This window comes from Dinoponera quadriceps, unplaced genomic scaffold (genome assembly GCF_001313825.1).
Source record: "Dinoponera quadriceps isolate SergipeBrazil2010 unplaced genomic scaffold, ASM131382v1 scaffold458, whole genome shotgun sequence".
Taxonomy (NCBI): Eukaryota; Metazoa; Arthropoda; class Insecta; order Hymenoptera; family Formicidae; genus Dinoponera; species Dinoponera quadriceps.
The window spans coordinates 419,592-442,607 of NW_014554796.1; the positions used below are offsets into that span (position 1 = coordinate 419,592).

At 38.5% G+C, this 23,016-nt stretch overlaps 3 protein-coding genes across 8 annotated transcripts; 2 read left to right on the forward strand and 1 right to left on the reverse strand.

Annotated features, from left to right (window-relative positions):
* The first annotated feature begins 1,002 nt into the window (after positions 1-1,002).
* On the forward strand, positions 1,003-2,368 carry LOC106741910 (BBSome-interacting protein 1). 2 transcript variants are annotated; one of them, XM_014614341.1, is made up of 2 exons: positions 1,003-1,597; positions 2,007-2,368. In XM_014614341.1, the coding sequence occupies exon 2, from the start codon at positions 2,060-2,062 to the stop codon at positions 2,279-2,281; it is 222 nt and encodes a 73-aa protein (XP_014469827.1). In that variant the 5' UTR covers positions 1,003-1,597; positions 2,007-2,059; the 3' UTR covers positions 2,282-2,368. The 2 variants fall into 2 exon arrangements, with proteins under 2 accessions (XP_014469827.1, XP_014469829.1); XM_014614343.1 differs by lacking the exon at positions 1,003-1,597 and adding an exon at positions 1,611-1,890.
* On the forward strand, positions 2,369-8,242 carry LOC106741909 (LMBR1 domain-containing protein 2 homolog). Its single transcript, XM_014614340.1, has 10 exons — positions 2,369-2,542; positions 2,668-3,002; positions 3,139-3,349; positions 3,434-3,610; positions 3,728-3,905; positions 4,472-4,653; positions 5,014-5,253; positions 5,333-5,534; positions 5,762-5,881; positions 5,969-8,242. Exons 1-10 carry the CDS (start codon positions 2,369-2,371, stop codon positions 6,211-6,213), a joined length of 2,064 nt encoding a protein of 687 aa, XP_014469826.1. The 3' UTR covers positions 6,214-8,242.
* Positions 7,074-22,881, reverse strand: LOC106741907 (glycogen debranching enzyme). 5 transcript variants are annotated; one of them, XM_014614338.1, is made up of 27 exons: positions 22,717-22,881; positions 22,493-22,619; positions 20,846-20,969; positions 20,530-20,716; positions 20,224-20,458; positions 19,633-19,767; positions 19,328-19,546; positions 18,960-19,195; positions 18,657-18,869; positions 18,358-18,552; positions 18,134-18,263; positions 17,941-18,064; positions 17,410-17,675; positions 17,156-17,314; positions 16,874-17,082; positions 16,591-16,794; positions 16,282-16,511; positions 15,298-15,387; positions 15,037-15,214; positions 14,523-14,879; positions 14,254-14,401; positions 13,146-13,509; positions 12,850-13,058; positions 11,089-11,274; positions 10,341-10,577; positions 9,678-9,725; positions 7,074-9,629 (listed from the first exon to the last, which is right to left on the reverse strand). In XM_014614338.1, exons 2-27 carry the CDS (start codon positions 22,508-22,510, stop codon positions 8,325-8,327), a joined length of 6,006 nt encoding a protein of 2,001 aa, XP_014469824.1. In that variant the 5' UTR covers positions 22,511-22,619; positions 22,717-22,881; the 3' UTR covers positions 7,074-8,324. The 5 variants fall into 5 exon arrangements, with proteins under 5 accessions (XP_014469824.1, XP_014469821.1, XP_014469823.1 ...); XM_014614335.1 differs by having other exon boundaries at positions 9,556-9,725; positions 22,721-22,878; XM_014614337.1 differs by lacking the exon at positions 22,493-22,619 and having other exon boundaries at positions 9,556-9,725; positions 22,721-22,878.
* Positions 22,882-23,016: the final 135 nt, after the last annotated feature.

The following is a 23,016-nucleotide window of genomic DNA, read 5'->3' on the forward strand; positions in this document are numbered from 1 at the left end:
GGCGGTGGTGGCGGGCGAGAGATTCAAGATCGTTCCGACCGCCGCCACCTCCCGCCGACGGCAGATGGCGCTGGCTGTCCGAGAGCCATGGCGTGCGATTGAGAGGAGGCAGTTTCTCTCGGTATAAAAGCAAATTTATTCGGGTATAAGGCAGACTCCACTTAACGCTCGCAACGATTGCGAGCATCGTTCTGCCTTTGTTTAACATTCAAGAGAAACAAAGATAGAATGATACTTGCGAACGTTAAGTGGAACGCACCCACAGCGAAGCTTCTTCAAACTGTCCTCGTCAGTCCTTGCTCAGAGGAAAAACGCCTCTGATCACAGATTTCAGAATCTGCTCGAGATTCTCTAATCAGAGGAGGAAACTTTTGGAAGAAATTGCGAGGGAATCCCTTCCTTCTTGCTCCGTCGAATACACTTTGGCTGCCTCAGATGATAAGGTATCCTAAATTCGATCGGTAATTTTATAAAATCGATCGGTATATCTTTATTCAGTTTCCAGTATAGGTAATTTTAACCTTGCATATTGTTGCTTCTACCAATAATTGTGTCGGCAAGCTGCCATCACAATGGTCACTGAGAGTTGGATAATTCTATGATTTATTATGATAAATATGATTAATTGTAGAAGGGAGAGAGAGAAAGATAGATAGATAGAGAGAGAGAGAGAGAGATATGCCATTTATACATTTTAGATTTATCGGTGTACAATTGTGGACAATTTTGGACAATTTTTAAAATTTCTATCAAGTCACATTAAGTCATTTTACAATCATCGCGATAAGGAAGAGAAGAAAAAAGGGAGTAAATAAAGGAAGAACATAAAAAAAACAACAAACTACAATATAATCCAATATATTTATTCCTTTTCTTTGATGGAATTGTCATAACGTTGATAAAATTATAATAGGTTCTACAGTAAAAAAAAACTGCTTTTCAATTTTTCCTCGAGAAGAAACTGAAAAAATCTGTGGAAAAATTGAAAAAAAATCGGACCTTTTCCGAGCTTTTAAAACTGTAGCAACTTCCCATATCCCGTACTCATTCAGTTTAATTTATATTAGTTTAATATTTATTTGGTTTAATATACGATACTTTTAGCGTTTGAACATCTAAATATTAATGTTAAGGCGTTCAACTACGTTGCGATATATTTTCCGTTCTGATTATGATCTGCTTATCTTTGACACGTTCATTTTTCTTTACTCTTGTATCATCTCAAACACAGAAAAAAGAAGAATATGTAACATATTATATATCATTATTGTGATCTGGATTAACTTTAATTAATGTGCAATCTTCTAGCTAAATAGGCCTTGTTTCTAACGGTACATATCCATGTATGTATCTTTAATACAAAAAAATAATAAAATGAACGTCATCACGATATGTGCGACGATAGATTAGAAAATCATTTACCTACAAACGCTATCGTCGGTGCCGCAGTTAGTTCGGAAAGTCGCAACGTTGAGTCGCGACGTCCAATATGGCAGCATTTTTGACAGCAGTCTATGGCGATCCACGGTTCTACGAGGGTCCAGTCAGCGATTCCATGAGTTTGTCCGGACTGCAAGCAGCTGTAACCGTTCGTAACGTGCGTGTCGTGTTTTATCGTGACGAGATTGCGGTATAACGACATAATTCCCGGGTTATTCGACGAAATAAGAGCTCCGAAGCGAAACAAGATTAATTCCTTCAACGAGCGACAATTGCTGTATTTTATCAATTGCGTCGGATTAAATTTGCAAAGATGTTGATTTCTCAGATAACTCAAATTGCATTGTTCCCGACTGTTGTTGCAGTCCGAACGAGTATAGTCTGATGTACGGTTAAATATGCCAGTCCATTAACGTCTCGATCATTTATACCAGCTGGAAAATTGCTTCGGTGAATCACATTAGTGTCTTGAAATAAAGCTTAAAGCATTTAATTTTCGTTCGATTGTCTTTAGAATGGATTTCGTTTACGATTGATCTCGTAACTGCGCGATATGTTTTTTTCAGATGTCACAATGGGGTTGCTATTGACTCACTGGCACGTAGCAGATTGAACGAAAATGTCAGAATCTAAGGATAGTCAGGTGGAAAAGTGCGACATTGTCCTACCAAGGCAAGGTCTGTTATATCAGGAGGATACACTGAATTATATACTCTGCAAACCTAAATTGATCCCGTTGAAATCGGTGACCCTGGAGAAGTTGGAGAAAATGCAGAGGGAAGCTGAGATTAAAGTCAGAGAAACGCAAGAAGCAGAAGCTAGTTCGGACTTGAATGCATAAATATTTATGTGCATTAACTGATAACAGTTTGGAAGTGATAAGATGCATTAAAAGTACCACTGTTAGTATCGAGATAAAAAAGACAAGATGGTTCTCGGTGTATTCTTGACGGAGATCATAGTGGCGTTCCTGTTGGCTGGAACTTTACTCTTCAAGTATGGAAATGTGTTCCGGCATCACATCATAGTCACTGTCTCTGTATTGATAGCTTGGTACTTCTCTCTATTAATAATCTTCATACTACCTTTGGATGTCTCTTCGGTAATTACACAGCTGTATCTGAATTAATTTAACATACTGAATTTACCTTGAAGTACATTACAAAAGCTTTCTTTGTAAAATACAAAAGAAAAAATTAAAATAAGTTACAATAATTTTTCTTGCAGACTGTATTCAGACAGTGTGTAGAGCAGAATATACATAACAGTACTAAAAACCTTAGTAATACATCTGCACCGTTTGCTACTTGTAAGGAGCCTTGGCCAAATGTACCAGAAAATGTATTTCCTAATTTGTGGAGGATAGTTTATTGGACATCGCAATGTCTGACGTGGTTGATACTCCCATTGATGCAGTCTTACATAAAAGCCGGGGACTTCACCGTACGTGGGAAACTGAAATCTGCTTTGATAGATAACGCCATATACTACGGCAGTTATTTGTTCATATGCGGCATACTTTTGATATATATCGCATTGAAGCCTGGTCTAGATTTTGATGGGTAAGCTATATCAAGTCATAATAAGAATATTAAAACAAGGATAACATTTATATTGTGGCATAAAGATATAGAGAGTGCTTACATAAGATGTTGACACAAGTATGTGTGGCTAAGAGTTTTGTTTATTGCTTTGCAGGCAAAAATTGAAAGTTATAGCATCATCCGCGTCCAATACATGGGGCTTATTTTTATTGGTCTTATTGCTCGGCTATGCACTTGTCGAGGTGCCTCGAGGGCTATGGAATGCCAGCAAGCCTGGATACACCTTGAATTACAGTTACTTTAAGGTGGCAAAACTGAGCTTGGATAAGTGCGAAGCCGAGGAGACAGTGGATGATATACTCGAGGTATGAAGTAACGCTCCTTGTGGCGTATTGCTTATATCAGAGTGAGAATTCTACAAGCTCATTAATAGACAAAATGCCATTTAGTCGCTACAAATTGCAACGATATCCATCGGACCTGGTCATCCATTTCACTGCAACTTGGAGACGATTTTCCAAAAGATACCCGCAGAATTGAAGGATAGAATGAACAGGAGACAACTGCCTGACGATACTCCGACGGACACACCCACCGAGAAGTCTTTGATTCGATTGCACAGACAAGTTCGTTACAAACGAATCTCTCTCTCTTTCTCTCTCTCTCTCTCTCTCTGTCTTCCTCTCTCTCGAATATATTACGACACACTTCTATCTCCACTTATTGCTTTATCTCTGCTTTAGACTATAAAAGCGCTGCAAACTTTGCAACGCATAGAAACTCAATGGGGTATTCTAGTAGACAAGATCTTCGATTTAGAAGATGTAGCGAAAAATCAAGTGAGTCACGATAGGAGATTTAAGCAAGCATTTCCCACGCATCGCTCGCTTCCATTTCGCATTATCTATAATCCTGCTATCGGTGAGTAATGTGATAAAATCCCTTTTTATACATTTTATCTTGCTATTAACACTACAGTGATGCCATTCAGTCACATAAATCATTTTTTATCATTTTTTCTCGACAAGTCACTAAATAATTCACTATCGTCCAAAATGGGGTCGCTATAATCACTTTTTTTCCTAAGTTATTGTTAAATTTGTAAAATATAGGCGTGTATATTTTTGCTTGTTACGAACTTTCAAATCATGCTATGAAAAGAACTCGCTATACATTAAATTATCTAAAGATAAACTTGGAAAAGTAAGCAAAATAAATATTACTTTTGCTCATATGGCCTTAGTTACTTTCAAAATTTGACAAAGAATGTCACTTTTGATGGTTATTTTAGTGGTCACTATTTTGATGTCTAAGAGATTAATTTTTATCACCTATTCTGCTAAGAATCAGTCACTATTTCACTTTTTTTTTTTGTGCCGGTGATATGGATGGCAGCCTTGATATTATATCAATTATACATGATTATTCGACAAAATTCTTGTACGGCTCGTGCAATTCTTTATGACGCTGTGGGTTTTTAATTTCAGAATGGTACTGGAAATGCATCGTGAAGAATTACGTCCTAAAGATATCTGCCATTTGCGCTGGGTGTTTGTCAGTGGCTGTTGTATGGTCGGAAGTAACGTTCTTCAACAAGTCGCCCGTGCTGTCGTTATTTGCTCAATTTCTGAATTTAGCGAAAAGAAACTACGATTACTTTACGATAGAGGTAGAAGATCCTGTATCTTACATTACGTATATATTAATGTTGTTATCAACATATCAGGGGTACCCATAAGTAATGTCGCTTTTTGATACTTTTACAAAATTTTATTTTATTTTTATTTTACTAATAGGCATTTTTGAAGCAAAGCGATGTTCAATAATATTCAGCAGTTATGGTTTCATTGGGATTCAAAACCTCATAGTGGATATTTATTCGATCTGAAAAAACCTCAGTGGATATTTATTTAATCTAAAAAAAAAAAACGATATTACTTATGGATACCCCTAATAGTTGTTATTAATATTATATTAATATAGTAAAGTGTATATATTAATGTTCACTACGTGTACATTTTATTCTTAGGTGCTATCGATGTCGATTATCGCGTATCTCTGCTACTGCGCGTACTCGACCGTCTTGAAAATTCGCGTGTTGAATCTTTATTATTTGGCGCCTCATCATCAAACCAACGAGTACAGCTTGATATTCAGCGGTATGATGTTGTGCCGCTTGACGCCGCCGATGTGTCTCAACTTTCTAGGATTGATACACATGGACTCGCACATTATTAAGACTCATATCCTGGAGACGCATTACACGCAGGTAACCTACGTTACTTCAGGGTAACGCGTAACTTCTCTAAGCGCCCGCTCGTTTTATTCATCATTTTCTTCTCTTCCAGGTGATGGGTCACATGGATGTCATTCCCATCATTTCTGACGGATTTAACGTGTACTTTCCCATGGCAATTCTGGCCTTCTGTCTGGCGACTTACTTCAGTATAGGCAGTAGATTGCTCTCCATGCTGGGCTTTCAGCAATTTCTCGACGACGACGAGTTTACGACGGACCTCGTGGAGGAAGGAAGGGAACTCATAAAACGAGGTACGGGGAGTATGTTGTTACGTTCATCATGATGTTTTCAAATTACAGCATGAAGAGCCTTGACAATTTAGCTTGCAAGTGTCGATATTTGATATCATATTGAATGAAGAAAGGAATTAGATTATATGAATAAATAAATAAAAGAGAGAGAGAGAGAGAGAGAGAGAGAGAGAGAGAGAGAGAGACAATTCGATGCTCATCCGGCCGGTATTTCCTCGTTATTACAGAGAGACGTAAACGTCAAAGAGCGGAAGATTCCATGTATAGGCGGCGTGAAATGCAAGAAAGATTCAATATCTCAGTGGGCACGTCACGTTACAGGACGTCTCGCCAAAGTACGGACACCGGTACGTGCAGTGAAAAATGAATAGTACAGAGATATAGATTTTATGCTCGTAAATAAGTAACACCGATATACGTAATAATTCTTCTAGTGCGACCGTTGAAGCGAGACGAATCGATCGAGTCGGCGAGAGCAGGTTTGCTGCACGATTTCGATCCCGCGGAATATTATATCGGCATGACATTCGGCGGAGATGGTTACGGCGCGAACAATCGCTACGACGGGGAGAATCAAGGCGACGACTCGTACGAGCCGCACGTGAACAACGCCAGGGCGTTCTCCACGAGTACGAGTCGCGTGGGCCCTCCGCCTCGAGGGTTGTTCGACGATATTTAAACAGCACGATTTCAATTTATTCAAACAACTTGCTCGAGTGCGAATGCGAGGTTGTCTCTTTAGAAATTTGCACGCCATTTATATTCGAACGATGCGATCGTCATTGATGAACTAAACCGTGAAGGTCGTGAGTTAGAAGAGGTAGAATTTGATTAAGATTCAGGACGTAAAAATTAAGGCTTTATATTTACTATACCGGCTGTTGTAATTTTAAATTGAACTTTTATTAGATAGAAGCACGCGGGCTGAAGTATAAAATGACATCACGAAATATTTATAACTTTTATCACACGAGAGTGAGCACACTGAGAATAAAAGTTCGCACAATTTGATGCGGATACTTTGATGGGGGACGCTTATTTCTTTTCTTTTTTAATAAGAGTTGATGGACGATTGCGATGAAGAAAATCGATGGTGATGCTGTGAACGTCGAATTTAGTATGAATATGTATATTTATTACATTCACTATGGGAGATATATTGCCGCTTTATTATTCTCTTCAGATCTGTATAGTTTAACTCATATTAAGCTTAATAAATAACTTATATACGATTTGTTTCAATAATATGTACCTGAAGGAATTACTTATTGATGCTTAGTTCTCTCATAAGTAATGCAGATATATCTTAACATCTGATCTGATCTGTCGATCTCTTGGAATAATCCGATCTTGGCAATTTTAACTTATTCCTATGTAACATCGCTACGCATGTCGCTGATTTGTCTTTGTGCGTTTTATACGCTAGAAACTAGGAAAATTGTATTTGTACTTCTGACTTCGTTGCACGAACAGTCTGTCTCGGCGAGATTCGACGCGGAAGTTTCGGTAGAAATCGCATAAGGAAGGAATTCTGCTGGATGATGATAGAAAAATTTAATAAAAGCAACTTAACATATAACTACACAGTATAATAAACATTAATGTAACTGTAAATATACGCGCGGATAATTTAAAACTTTGAACATCGGCATTTATCACGAAGGCTTCTTGATACATATGGTATAATGAGATTTTTCCTGCGAGTGAGAATTTCGTTACCCCTTCTTTATTGTATATTTCTCATACATTTATGATGTACTATGATACGTAGCTGCGCGACTTTCGGTCTACAAGATTTATCTCTACCTAAGAGAATTTCGAAGAAATATCTCGATACTTTGTCTCTTTTTTTTTTCTTCTCGAGACGCGTGTTGAATCATTCTTGGGTGTATGTAAAGACATATCATTTGAGAACATTAAAGAATTCGCGTAGAACTCAATTTTACTGTAAGAATTGCACTTCGGTTGTATTTTTTTTTTTATTAAATCCTGTATAAATATATATCATATTGATAAACATCTCATATAAATTAAACATCATTAAAACCAATTCCCGTATAATTCACTGTATTGCGGGTGCAATTAATACACATGATAGCAATTACTAGACGCTGATGAACAACGGGAATAATATAAATGTTAAATTTGACTTTTGTAAAATCACACAGACAGAGTTCTTGAGTAACATCTCCAAATTCGACGAAATCATTTGAAACGACTACACCATTCTCTAGATCTTAAGGCATCTACGGAGTATATTTATAATAATGTGAATTATATAAGTGGGTGGGAATTATATATATATATATATATATATATGTATATATGCGAGCTTTTTAACATTCGTAACACACACAGAAGTCGTACGTGTGATCTGATTCTGACGAATGGCTGACGGAAGACAGTTTCGACACGAGAATGGTTCTGTTTGGTGCAATAAACATATATATATACACACACACACACACACACATACGTGTGTGTATGTGTATGTATAGACCTAATCTTTAAGCTAGTTATAATTTGTATACTACGAAACATTTGTTTGTCATTAATGAATCGCGTCGTCGGAAGCATGCGCGTGTCTCTGACGAGACGTAAAAGACTGCGATGTCAATGGTTCTGCGGGACACCTTGCGAACATCTCGAGACAAAATGTAATGTGAAATTAATGACAATAAATGTACTACGTATAATAATAACAACAACAACATCGTGTCATGCGATGCGATTCAAATTACCTAGACGTCGTCTCTCCATGACGATTTCGCCCGACGAGCGGCCGTTCGGCTAAGTAAAGTAAACTACGTAAAACGTGATGCTTGTGAGAACAAAGAACGACGATACGTAAGCGATCAGTATTCTGACGATCTTCACGCGTTCCGATCGTAGAACGGGGTTCTTCTTCCTGTCATCCCGGATTCCCGCCAGTTCCGGCCTCAGCAGCAACGGCTCCAGCAGCAGCAGGCTCGACCTGTCCCGCCGACGTTCGTCGTCATCGTCGTCCCTCGAGCGGCGCCACCGGTCGTCGTTCGGTGGAACCTCGAAGACGCGTTTCGCGCGGCCCGCCATGTTGCCACGATGGAACGCCATGGGCGGCGCGGCTCCCGGCATCCTCGCGTGAGGATTGTTCACGAAGCGATGGTACAGCTGGGTGTTCACCGGGTTGCTCGTATTGCGCCCGACGACGCGAATGCTCGGCTTCAGTAGCGACTTGAGGTCGAAGACGTCTCGTGGCCGACGGTGGGAGTAAAGTATGCCTGCGGCGTTGGTCTTGACGCAGCTGTAGACCAGCATGCGGTCCAAGTCTCGGTGCCGCGAACGGAGGCTCGGGTCGGATTCTTCCTGTCGAGTACGGCCGGCGGCGCGGTACCTGAAGCAGCTGACGTCGTCGCGCTGGCACAGCACCACCTCCACGGCAAGCAGCGGTTCTCCCGCGTACACCAACCGGTCGGTGTACACCGGACTTCGCGTTCCCGCGCATTCCCCGTAGATTTCCCGCCACGGAGGCGGGAGGGGCGTATCTATCGTCGAGGTCTTCGCTGCGACAGGACTGTGTCCCGTATCCTGGCGAGCCTGGATGTCGCACGAACCGTACGCCGGCTCCCTGGTCGTGCCGACTTCCTCGTAGACGTGGTCAGCGTTCGTGAAGGCGTGAGTGCTCGCAGCTTCGTCCCTGGCGTCGCCGTGCGCCGTCCCGGAGCGTCGTCGATCCTTTCGTGGTTGGTCCTTGGCGCATCCTACCTCGCGCTCACGATCGATGCGTTCCGTCTTGAACGTCGACCGAGCGTGAATCTCTGCGTCTGACGAGTACCAATCCGTCGGGTCGTCGACGAAACATGAAAGACCGCCGAGACTCGTGTCGTCGTTCTTTTCGTTGATCGACGTTGCGCAGATCAAGCGATTTTCAGTCGAAGTATCGCTTCTCCCGGCCGTGAAATCGCCGGCTGCGTCGTGTTCATCGACCGGTGCGTTCGTTATGTCTACGTGCGGGATACGGTGTGCGTGTGTCTCCGTGCGCGGTGTCGCTATGTTGTTCGCGTCGCTCCTGCCACTACGTCTTGCTTCTTCTAGTTTCGATTGTTCTACGTGTAACTGGCGGTGGTGAACACACGCGGGATTATATCAATTCGCGAACTTCACGCGCTCCGAACGCAATTCCCGCTTGATCTTCTGCAGATCGTGGAGTACCTGAGTCGTGACAAACAGAATGTGAATTACGCAGTACTTGAAGTAGAATAAAACTTGCCTCGGGATCGTAAGGGCTTCGGCAAGAACGGCTGGCTTGTCATTTTCACGCCCGTTTCCGGCATGATTGAAATCTAATCGACGACTAACTCAACGGGATTGACCAATCGCATTGATCAGCTAACCGACCAATACGATCGGCCAATCCGTTAATCATCGATTAGATTTAAACCGCCATGATAGAAACGCGGTATAAGACAATGTTTGATTTCCTAAATCTTTATCTAGATTGTCACTGCTTGTCCTTTTTTATTGTACAGCGACTTATCATCAATCACAAACAGGCTTTTTAGTTTGAGATTCCGAACACAAGACAGTTATTGTATGTCAGTCCTGGTCTACAATAGGTGTTTTAAGCTTTAAGAAAATTGACCGATCACAGTCGAATGCGAAGAGAATAATTAACTATGATTGGTCAATTTCTTAAGGCTTAAAAGACGGTCATTATGCGTTACTTCAAACAGAGATTTAAAATATAAAACATTGTCTTGAGCCGATAAATCTTTGTTAAGGTCCTGAGGAACACGCAGGAAACTTGTGTGTATTGAGTGAACAAACCTCAAGTATGGACGAGGCGCTCCACGCTTGAGTGCGACAACTGTGCTTGCAATAGCTGCCGTCTTTGTTAGTGAGCTCAGGAAGGCCTCTCCAATGATTGGTGGACGCTTCGACGAAGTGTCGTGAGACGATAGCTTCAGTCGATCCGATCACGCGACGCAACTCCTCCTCGCCGCCGATCAATGATGCGAAGTGCAGACGCGCTCGCAGAAAATACCCCATCGGCCAAACCCATTCCTGGGAAGATATTTAAGCGTAAGCAAACTACTGACAACGGAGCCTGCTAACATAAATTGACGGTAGAAGCCGAGCAGGATCTGTAGTACAATTCCACTTAAATATATTTAAATGGTGACGTAACGACAAATCTTAAACTAACTGAAGCTGTATTAATATTTTATGTATAATTCACATTCTTCAATTTCTTTACAATTAGTATTAATGTTTCCTATTTTAATTTGAACATTTTTCCAATGAAAATACAAAGTCAGAAAATAATAAAGTCGAAAAACAAGCAGGAACGGATGAAAAATTGTATTTGTATGTCGTCACTCTGATTAGAGGCGCTCTAGTTTTTGCTAGCAGACCGCCGACAAAATTTACAGCAGACACGCAGCGCAAAATCTAATCTGCTTCTGCAGGTTTGGCTATCTGGATATGTATCATTTGGAGTAGATATTTAAGAACATGATTAATTTTTTTTTATTAATGTTTTAAAGAAAATATATGACACGTGATAAACACTTACAGGTCCCTGATGATAGTTCCATCCGTGCGCCACTTTTGTGTCAGTACTGTCGTTGGAATTGTCATAGTAACCATTGTAAGCCCAATCTGCAGGATCTAACGTTTTCATGCCCAAAGGACCCAATAATATCTCCTCCGCTTTCTTCAACGCATTCCATGCATGATGAGGATTGAACAATTCCGGAGCCTTCGGATCATTACAACATTGTTACCATTTACTCAACTTAGCACGTAGAAAGTATCATTAACATTTGTATAGATTTGGGAGCGGTTTAAGGGAATACTAGACTTTTAAACATGCGAAAAGATCGGTGAGATAGTCACAAATTACGACAAATATAAATAAATTTACGTTTTAGTGATACTTTACTTTTTAGTGATACTTTGTACATGGTTTTAAGAAAGAAATGAGATATTCAAAGTTGCAAAAAGCTTGTTTATTATGTGCAGTGATGAAGAAAGGATCCTATTTTGGTTTTACAATAATCTTGCAATTCTATCGTAAAATTTTGGAAAGCTGCAATTCTTTTCCTGAATAAATTATTTATCGATTGAATCCTCTCAAACAGGAAAAATAACATTTATTGACAAATTGGCACTCCAAAAACCACAATTACTCAAGATTTTTCGACTTTCTGCCTATTTTTTTAAGCAAATGCAATTTTTCCTTAGCAATGTTTAGGTTTAGTTTTTCAGAGAATCTAATTAGAAACATTTCAAGAAAAATATTATCTAGATATCTCTTTTTGTTTTTAAGAAATCGCGGTAAAACCGATAAAAAACATAGCTTTCTCTTTTATTTTTCAACTGCCAAAATCGTAATTTTCAATATTTTTAAATTTAATAAATGGAAAAATACTGCTAAAAAATTATCCAATAAGAAATCATTGAAATTCAAAAACTTTTGGATTTTTTGGTCATTTCAAAGGTGCAATGTCACCTTAACCGTCCAAAATAGTGAAAAAAATGAGTTTCATTTTTGGAAAAAAATAGTTTTAAAATAATGAGTAAAAAGTGAGTCTTCTTCAAATAATTTGTACATTAAAAGTTAATTTATTTATCTATTATACCATTCCTCTAAGAAATTAAAAACGCTGACCTTATAATGAAAAAGTCAATGAAAAACATTTTAAATTTTACTTTAAATTCAATCTTAGGTACATATTCAAATATAAAACTTTAAATTTTGTGTATTTTTTAAACATACATACATCTTATATATTGTATATATACAAGGATCCAATATGTATTCAGTATCTTGGAAATATATTGCAATGTACCTTAACTGAATTCAAATATTATTTTTCATTTTATTTTATTCATATATTTTCGTTAAAAAAAATTTTAATAACAAAAAAATATCTAAATTACAGGATTTTCCGTTGAAAATAAACTAGTAAATCAACTTCTTAAATATAAAAAATATCTAATTAAAAAAAAAATCAGTTGTGCGATGGCCATTGTCTATTTTCTTGGGTTCATTATTAACGTTTGTTAATAACGTTTTGATTAAGCAGACAAATGAAAATTATGGATGGACAAAGGTGGAGCAATCGTGGACAATTCGATTCTATTATGCAATTTGAAGAAAACACAATTTTGTGACACGATGAGTTTTTCTTAAGATTGAGAAAAATTGAGATATCCTTTCTAAAGAGATTTCTAAATACGTGAGAAAAGCGAGTCGCTCCCATACTTGTTTATAGGCATTTCACGATATATCACTGAATGAGTTGTACACATATCAACTGCATTTACTCACAACAACCATAGCGACAGGGAAATTCGGCCGCAGCTGAAAATCAGCCCATTCCTGCGTAGCTCCGTAACTGTCTTTGATTATGCCCCGTCGGTGAATCAGATCAGGTCTCAACTCGCCCTTCGTCGGAATCTCATTCACGTAGAAGCACTTCTCGAAGTTCGCGGCAATTCTGTCGGCCCACTCCTTGTAACTCCAAGTTGTTACTTTGCCTGTCCATGCAGTCATGATTACAAAAATCCGAACCGGTTGTCTTGAGAGTTTGCATACTTACCACCTGGCATACCGAACAAACTTACCATCGCGACTCTTACGCTGAACGCTACCGTACGGGAAAAGATTTTGCTTGTACAATTCGGCCAGGAAGCTGAGGATGCACTTGCTCAGCCCAACTATCTCTACGGCGGAGCCGTCCCTGGGTGTGGCCGGTTTCCCCTTGTTACCAGCCTTCTCAGAGGAACCCATCTTGTCCATCCAGGTCCCGCAATTGGCATCGTTACCGCCGAAAACGAAACCTGTCTCGGGATGAACGCCAATCTGATTGTTGAACCCACGATCGCTCATGTGCTCGTCAATCTGTCTCCCGGCGTTTCTCTCTCTGAAGCAAAGACCTTGGAAATGTATCGTCAAAGCTTCCTGAATTACCTCGTGCAACAGTTGGTCCTAAAATCATACATTTAGTGATGAACTGTGATGCTGTGTATTACATATTACTTTTATTACGTATTACCGTATTACATAACAATAATATTAGATGTATAAATTAATTCGGTGCCCTTTTTCATGAAATTCAAAGTTTATTTACAAAAAGTCAAGTACAAGTTTAATGTTCGAAATAATTTCCATTATTTCCTAAAAATCCGTATCCACCAGATGATGCTGAAGCGACCAAAATAGGTGGTACTCCGACTGGGTTAGATCTGGCGAATAAACCGCACGAGGGAGAATTTCCCAACCCAATGTTTAGAGAAGATCCTTCGTCTCTTTTGCAATATATGACCGCGCGTTATCGTGCAGCAGAATTATCTGCTTAGTTCTAGTGCCAGCAAAAGATCCCTTTACAAGTTTTACGAGTCACAGCACCTTCACCCAAAGCGGAACAAATCATCTTGGTAGACTGGCAGCATTTTTATTCAACTGGAGTGCAAAAAGGATGCTGTGCCTCAGATGCTTCCTTTCGAACAACATCATGATCACTGTTTTCTGAAGTTATATCGGCAAGGCCGTCAACTATTATAGTGCTTCTTAAAGCTTAAGGTTGGCACTTTCAAATCACCATATAGGACAGGAAAAAAATTATAATATGAACCAGTTACAGGACATTAAATAACGGCCGAATTAACTTGTACACCTAATATATAAAATTTAACCAACCACGATAGGCGTTTTTAAGATAAAACGACATACCACTTGTCCCGCAGGCAAGGCTGGTGAGTCGTCGGTCGGGAACAATCTTGAGACTTTATCGGACAGAATTTTTACACCGTCCGGAACCTCTTCGACGTAACATTTTATGGTGTAGAGCCACCACCACAGAGCATCACGACAATTGTATCTGTTGTGGAATAAAATTGAGGATAAAGAAAAGAAAATCCTACTGTACTACTTTTCAAATATATTATATATTTGTATATAATATATATTTGTAAGATATGTTCTCTGAAAAGCTATTATACCTAGCATTGTTTCCTTTATCGAGTAGATTAGGTATCAGACCATGTCGCAGAGTCCCAGCATAGCCAAGAATGGTGAATCTCGCCTCTGTATGCCTGCCGGTTAAAAGCAACAGTCCTCTCAAAGCGATGAAGGTGTCCCTACCCCAATTTCTCATGTAACCCGTCGTGAAGTGCGGCAGGCCCGCTGACATCGTTAAGCAGATTTGCTTATTTTGTCCATCGTAATTTTCCATTTTCGGCGTAGGTGGAGTGAGACTAGGCGATAAGTCCGGTAACAGCGATGACTTCACTATACCACACATCTGTACCGAGATCAGACTCAATAATTTAACAAACGTGGTCCCGTTCTTCACAAAACTGAAATAACATCGTACGATCAGTGGTGAGTCGCAACAGCGAAATGCACAATTAATAAGTAGACGGCTTCAAGCTTTACGCACGATAAAAATAGATGAGAAGCTGAAAAATTTGCATGTACTAACGAAACGATTTAACGCTCAGTTCTAATGCTTACCTCGACATCAAATTGTAGCAGTGATCTATGAGGTTAATATAGACGTTCACGATTATGACGTCGAAGTAACTTGGCACTAAATATCTCGGGATTAACTTAAACGGTTCCATTGTTTTCTGAAGCCACACTCCAAGAGGTTTCGTGCCATTATCCTCTTTCAAACGTTGCCACAAGTAGTCTGTATGAAATTTTTAACACACACGATCATTATTACTATCTAAAATTATCCACGCGTCACGGAAGTGGTTTCCGAAATATTACCTATCAACCAGTTGTCTTGTCTAAGATTGTCGCACAAAGGATGTCCCAGATCATTATTTGGGCGAATGTCGGCCAGTAAGGATACAACACCTGATGAGAATGAAATATTTGTTAAGTAACGTGAAGATATAATTAAAAGGTTTTTAAAAAGTGTCTCTGTACGAATATATTTTTTACATAGGAGTCAAATACAGGCATGAGGGTGACTTGACTGTAAAGCAGCGAGAAAAGTGAGTTTTATTCTTAAAAAAATAACAAGGTGTTATTCTAGGTATGTTCATGACGGTCATTGTTTTCTTGGGTACGCTTGTTAGTTTTAACTCATTTTAGCTTGGTAGACAAACAAGAATTATGAACGGACTAGTCTGTATGATCAATTTTACTGTGTAATTTAAAGAAAACACAGTCAGGTATTGACAGTCTCTTGACGGTCATTCTGTCTTTCTCTTGGGTATGCTTGTTAGTTTTAACTCGTTTTAGCTTAGTAGACAAACAAGAATTATGAACGGACAAGTCATGTATAATCAATTTTACTATGTAATTAAAAAAAAAACATAGGTAATAACAGTCTGTTGACGGTCATTCTGTCTTTCTCTGATGAGAACAACTTGAAAATAAAATCACAGTTCTTCATTTTATAAATATTGTCTCTCATTATTACCATTTTTTTTTCATCTTTTGTTTCGTCTTCAAAGAAGTTATTGTTTTTTACGACGTAGTTTTTTTTTTTTTTTTTTTTTTTTTTANTCAAGTCGAATAAAGCGGGGTCTACAATGAGAATTTAAGCTCTAAGCCTTAAGAAATTGACTGATCACAGTCGATTATTCTTCTCACATTCGACTGTGATTGATAAATTTCTTAAGACTTAGAGCTTAAATTCTCATTGTAGACTCGGCTTAAGAAAAAAAAAAAAAAATGAAAAGAGGGAATTTTGTTCCTTAAATGAGAAAAAGGGAGATGTTTCCAAATACTGCAACGTGTCACCTTGTAGTCCAGCGTACACAAACGGCCCGTATCCTGGCACATCGTATACTCCAAATCGGTTCATCGTTTCGCCTCGCTCTTCTTGATCGCACCTGTACAGAGCTTTGTTCAGATCCGCGAAATCCATGCGGGATATAATATCACGTAAGTCTGACGCTTCATTCGTGATTCGCGCGATGGTATTTTGAAGATCTGTCAGAGCGGGTTTTATATTTGCGTGTAGGGCCACTCTGAAAAAATCCCGTAAAGAAATCAACTTCAATATCAGATATCGCAAATATCTCGAGATAAGAATCGTATAGCTCGTACCGTATAGCAATGACAGAGCCAGGCTGGAAGTTCACGAAGTTGAGCTGAGTAATCTTAGGGTCGCCGGAATCGACCTTCTCGACCATCGTAGAGTCGCAACACTGTACGTGCTGCTTTAAAGTCAACACGTATTCGGACAATCCGTTGATAAAGTGCGGATCCTTCACGTATTTTTCGGGCAAATGAAAAGGTGATTTGCCATTTCTGCGAAATATTGATAAATGGTTGGAATAAATACGCAAAATAGTCTTTCTCTCGAAGCGAGATCATACTTGCTGCTTACCTGGCGTCGACATGCGAAAGCGACGCTTCCAAAATGATTTCCTCCACTATTCCCTCTACTCTCAAAGGTTTCACGTGTCTCCTCAGATCGTGGGTACTAGAATCGGGATGCTTGAAAGCCGTAAACGCGACGAGAACTACACTCTCGTGGGTGGTCGGCGAGTGTCTCGTTACAGCCACCGTGTCACTGTCTATCTGATCGACAAATACCTGTGGCCGAGGGAAACCGATCTTCTCAACACCTCCGTGAACCATGAAAATGAACGAACGACCGACAACGTACCTGCGAAAAGTTTTGCTTGCCAAGCGTGTAATGCAAGTCGTTGAGCGCATTTTTAGCTGCGATTATACCGGTCTTCGAATTAATGTACTTAATGTTGTTCGCTAAATCGTCGTTATCGGTCCACGAAGTATACTGTCTCTTCTCATCGACTACGTGTATCTGAAGGAAACAATAGTAGAGATTTAGCGAGTCGACGGAGAATTGTGTCGCGGTGAAAATCGCGCGGAGATTCCACCAAGTCTGCGCGAACTTACATGATGGGGAACTAATTCGTCGTAACCGCGACTGCTGCCGCTGGCACAGCATGCCATTGACACAAGTGCCGCACTTGGCAGTAAATCGAAAGTGCTGCGCTTCTCCACCGGGCTAGGATTGTCGTGAGTTACGTCCAGGAATAAAGCATGAGCGATGTTCGGTACTAATGGCCGTTTCCGCGGCTGCAGAAACGCTCCCACCGGCTCTCCTCCGTATCGATAAACTAGTCTGCCTTCTTCATGACTATCCCACGCTGACATAGCTTCTGCAATTTACATAAACTTTGATGTCTTCATATCTAACCACACGATACATTAATATATATATATATAACATTTTTTAAATATAAGAAATGTATATTATTTTTAACATACAGAAAGTGTCCATATTAAAAAAAATGGTCTATATAATGATTATAAAAACGCCTTTATACATTATAAATAAATAAATGAATAAATAAATAAATATATTATATAATTTATATAAAAAAAAAATATATATATATATAATAAAAGTAATTAGCGACTTACCTCTAATCAAAGAAGTAATGCCAAGACGATTTACAAAAATGTTGTCTTTCTGATCAGAGTTGGTGAACAATTCCGCGACAACGTAAAGATTCGGACGGATTCGTCGTGCGGCGTCAAGCATATACTGAAAACAGAGAGTTACGCTGTCTAATAAACATATCAATACGTAAAAATTTCTCATACTCGTATGTACCTCAGCAACGGGGATCGGCGTGGAATGGCAGTTGTCTAACCGAATACCGTCAAATATCTGTGCTGTCTGTTCTACATAAGTTGTCATGTGTCGCCATAAGAAAGGACAATCTTCCGGTTTTTCTCCGTATCTAATAATTACATCATTCGCAATGCAAACTTGAAATCGTACAGTTGTGCTTTTCGGTAATAACGCAGCATGAAAAGCTGGTCCATCATTTTTACCTGAGCTTTACACTATCTCCCCAGGCGATGAGTTCTCTCCGGATGTAAACATTCGAGTCAGAGTCAGCGAAATTCTTCAGAGGATCGCCATTCATCACCCAACCATTGTGCGCCATTAAATAACATCCATTGTCCGAATACATTATATTCTCCCTTTCCGCTAAAGATTTGGGTGCTCCATAATCAGTGAAGTATCTAATAAACGTGAATTTTTTATTATATTAAAAGATACATCCGTAGAAATATTATTATTATATTTCTGCGAAATATAATATTTCAAATTATATAAATCAAGTTACCTTGGAACGAGGAGATTCTTCTCGCTAATTTTCTTAATTCTCGGCCCATCGGACTGTACCCTGAAATATCTTATGCTAGCAATAGTATTCTCAACTGCAGCATTCAAGTGGTTTTTTACATCGTTGACGATCACTTCGTTGAGTTCCTGTAATTTGCATTTCAAGTCCTCCGCGCATCGTTTCAAGCGGGTTTCCTCGTCAAAGCAATCAGCTCTGCAAAATAAGAAAGTTATAAATGAAGGATGGATTCATAAGGATGGAGCAAAACGCTCTCAGTTTGTCGTTTCAACTTGTGTGTCTTACCTGTACGTGTTATACTTTTTCAAAGCGAGTTGCATGTTTATAGTTGATTTCAATTTACGGAAGCTGGGGTCTTGAATCACCGAAATATCTTTATCTTCCACATTAGCCACATCTTGCGGCATTTCGTTGCGCGCCAAGCTCAAGAATTCCGCTATGATCTCGTGAATGTCTACTGTGTAAATTTCGTGTATCTTTACGAGCGGCAAGAAATGCGTGTGGAGGGCGTGACGTATCGACTGAAAGTAGAATGTTTTAAAGAAACTGCCGGAAGATAAACCGAGCAAAGTGGAACACACGAGGACGAAATTTTTATTGCATTGGTATTTAACACGCAACGCAAAAAAAAAATAGAATAATTTACAACTTACATTTAAATGATCCTCAGTCTCGACTACGGCAGGAATACCTTTGAACTCCCAATCGCCAGCAGCAATCTGCATCGATAATTCAAATAACGCTGCGTCCAAAATGTAGGCCGGACGTAGGTGAGGACAATTCACGCAATTATATGTACACTCCGGATGAGAAACTAGGAAAGGACTCTCATTCGCTGTATGGTTCAGAACGATATCGCATATACTTAACATCTGTAACACACGGACGATCATTAAGAGACGTAATATGTTGACACGCTGAGGAAATCATTGTTTTCTACTCGACGACAGTGACTTACCTTCCATTCGGTTCGCATTTTGTTAACAAATCGTTCAACGTCGTGATATGTAATTATCTTGTTGTTGTCGTTAAAAGAAGGATTGAGTTTCATCTGATCGCTCAAACTGTACGACGAGTTAGACTGTCCTAATTCCTGAAACGTTGAAACATGCGCGTTTATCATAGCTAAATCTGCGCGAATAGATTCTGAGAAGAATCTGTTGCAAATTTTTTGTTGCCAGGAAGACAACAAATCCAACAGAATCCAGAATCTGATTCTTTGACTGTATTGCCAAACTGCCGCCAGAAATGTGATAAAACATATCGATAGGCGATGCGAGCAGATTGCCGGCAGAAATCGAACAGATCCTGCAGCGCGCAGTTCAGCGGCAGACTCTGTGCGGTTTCTGCTGCCAATCTGCTGCCAATCGTCCGTTAGCTCTGTCGTCAAAACACGAGTCGCGAACACAAATGGCTACGACTTTGGTGTGGAATTCTGATCAAATTAGCTGCCAATCGGTCTGCGATTAATTTACTTACTGGGTTTGTAACAAACATCACATCTGTGGTGCATTATATCAGCAATGCATTTGTTGTACCATTATATTACCTGAATTGGTGTAAAGTGGAGCGCGTTGTATCCAGAATTTCGAGCTACCAGTAATTTATCTTCCCAAGTGAAAAAAGGTCCCATACACTTTGCCAAGACTGTTTGAATTTGAATACAATCCAGAGGTAGATCCTCCTCGTTCTCGCCTACTTTCAACTCAGGATCCACCAGCAAGTATCCAGACGCGATAGGTTTTATTTGGAAAGGACAAGGCGCAGGTGCACCACCCTTGACTCTGCGAAAGAAATGCGCTTGGTTATTAAAAAATAACGTCTCTCAGAAATATTTGTAATATTCGATGCGTACTTATCAGTGACGTAATAATGGTAGGAACCAGGTAGAGTCAAATGAACAGTCGCCGACTCATCAACCCATGGCAATTGATAGTAAGTATGCCTTTCAAATTTCTTTTCAGCCAATAACGGGTAGTTCATAAAAATATCAAGTGTCTGTCCAAGAAGGGAAGCTCCAAGTCTAAATTCAACCTTCCATCCTGTAGGAGAAATAGAGTGACTTAAAATTTTCAATGATACCAATTTTCTATGATAACAGAATAGTTTGAAATACAGTTCTAGGAAAATATGTAGCATAATTCTGGGGATAATGAGATCTTTTGAATAACCTTTTTTTAATTTATATAATATTCCATCTAGATGTTCTCCGTTATTCACAGTTAGAACTCTTATTTGTTCAGAGTCATGATTTAATATATTGTACTCTGCCATATTTTCAGTTCTTTTCTGAAACTAAGAAATAATTGTAAGTTGTATAAGAATAATGTATAATACATGTATATACATATGTTACTCTTGCATTTTACTTTTATAGTCTTTAAAATTTTCTCAGATGCAAAACAATTTAAACAGGGCAAAATTATACAATTCTTTGAGTATAAATATATGTCAAATAGACTTGACAATATAAAAACTCTGAAAACAGACGGAGAATAGAATAATTTTCACTTAATCTGAGCAAAGTTTACCAAGCAGAGAGCTGCTGCAAGGGATAATACACCTCGAATGGATGTGTGCTCAGCTGGCAGAATCCAAGCCTTAATATAAGTTATTGGCATAAAGCAGTTAGCAAGCGTGCATAATATTACATTACAGTGTTCTGCTCTATGAACACGCACAAAGCTCTATTCTTACCCTACATACTAAGATTACAATCCTATAGTAATGTGACAACTGCTTCCTGCCATAAGACTTGACTGCGCTGACTCTAATAAATTTGGTAACTACAAACGAACTTTGCTGCATATTACCAAGTTGCGGTAATTGCATCGCCCGAATGTTTCAGCAAGAATATAAAATTTGATAACGTTATACGTGTTGTAAATTTCTTATACATATATTTGTGTCAAAACTTACACAAAGCCAGGTTAAACAACAACAACACTTGCATAAATACTGTATAAAGCTTTTGAATCCTCTTAAGAATGTGTTTCCAATATTGCAAAAAAAGCACATAGCTGAATCCATTGTCAAAACATGTAAGGCATTTACTTAATTATACTTAGGTGCTTCATGCAGAGAATTTATGAAATATATGTTATTATATCACATCCATATTTTACTATGTACAAGTAAAGCCTTTATAAGTGTGTGCTACCTATAACAGATACATAAGAGGTATAAAATTACCAAGTATATGAAATATTTTGCATTTATATTGATTACATTTCTTAGAGATATCTAACATACACATATATAAATAATTAAAAATAAATATCACATAAAAGTGACTTAAATATTTATAAACATTATATTTTGTGTATGCTATTTTATATGTGCTAATTTAATCAATAAAATAAACAATTATACAGATTTTCCATAGAGTACTTAAAGTTATACTATGTTAGTATAGAGAAATATAAAAATAATTAAAGTACCAGATTTACAATTTTTATTGATATATTTTAATGTAAACATACGTTTAATGTAAAGATACATAATACTTTGTAAGAAACTATATGACATTATTAATACAATTATATACATGTGTTTTTTCCCAGGTAATACTTCACATTTATATAACAAGCATAAAAACTCATATGTAATTACCAGACATAATTAAAGAATTAGTAACTGTGATTTATAATAAATAATAAATAAAAAATACTAAATTCTCTGGTCAGATAGATTCGCATACAATAAAATATTACAAGATATCGAGTAACGTACAAAATAATATGCAGAAACAATTATAACACCAAAAAGAACTAAAATATATGATAAAAATATTGTCAAAAAGATATAAAATAAATTACCTTCCACAATATGCGCATCAAGAGGAGAACGCACAAAACACACTATGAATACACAAATATTTATATTAAGGTAAAATTTAACATTTGCACAGCGATTCGGAAAATCGGATGAAACAACCACTGTTAACTGAAATGAAAAGCACGTTAACGCGTAAAGATGCACCTCAGATAAAATTTACTACGAACAGACATTAATTATTTGCTTGTCGATGAAAACTTCCTACCTACAAATATCGGCTGTAAAGTGATAAATGATAGCACGACGTGGAACAACGTTTGTTCTCATTCGGGCAGGTCGGCAGGACGAGCCACACGAGTTGACCTCTATTTTACTAAAGACAGCGTTGAAGGTCAACAAACAAGAACCACGACCGAGCTTGACATATGCCGGCTTTTACATGGCAAAAATACTGTTTGTTCATTGGTTGGAAGCGCGCAGTAATATCAGTTGTATCTGTTTGAAAATGCTAAAGAAACGCAACGAATCACACAGTGCGGAAATTTATTGCGAATAATTATTACAT

Coding starts and splice junctions, on each gene's coding strand:
- LOC106741910 (XM_014614341.1), top strand. CDS start 2,060: ATGTCAGAATCTAAGGATAGTCAGGTGGAAAAGTGCGACATTGTCCTA.
- LOC106741909 (XM_014614340.1), top strand. CDS start 2,369: ATGGTTCTCGGTGTATTCTTGACGGAGATCATAGTGGCGTTCCTGTTG. Junction 3,003..3,138: donor CCTGGTCTAGATTTTGATGG/GTAAGCTATATC, acceptor ATTGCTTTGCAG/GCAAAAATTGAAAGTTATAG. Junction 4,654..5,013: donor ACGATTACTTTACGATAGAG/GTAGAAGATCCT, acceptor TTTTATTCTTAG/GTGCTATCGATGTCGATTAT.
- LOC106741907 (XM_014614338.1), bottom strand. Junction 18,065..18,133: donor CGCCGATCCCCGTTGCTGAG/GTACATACGAGT, acceptor CTCTGTTTTCAG/TATATGCTTGACGCCGCACG. Junction 15,388..16,281: donor TGTGTACGCTGGACTACAAG/GTGACACGTTGC, acceptor CATTCTCATCAG/GTGTTGTATCCTTACTGGCC.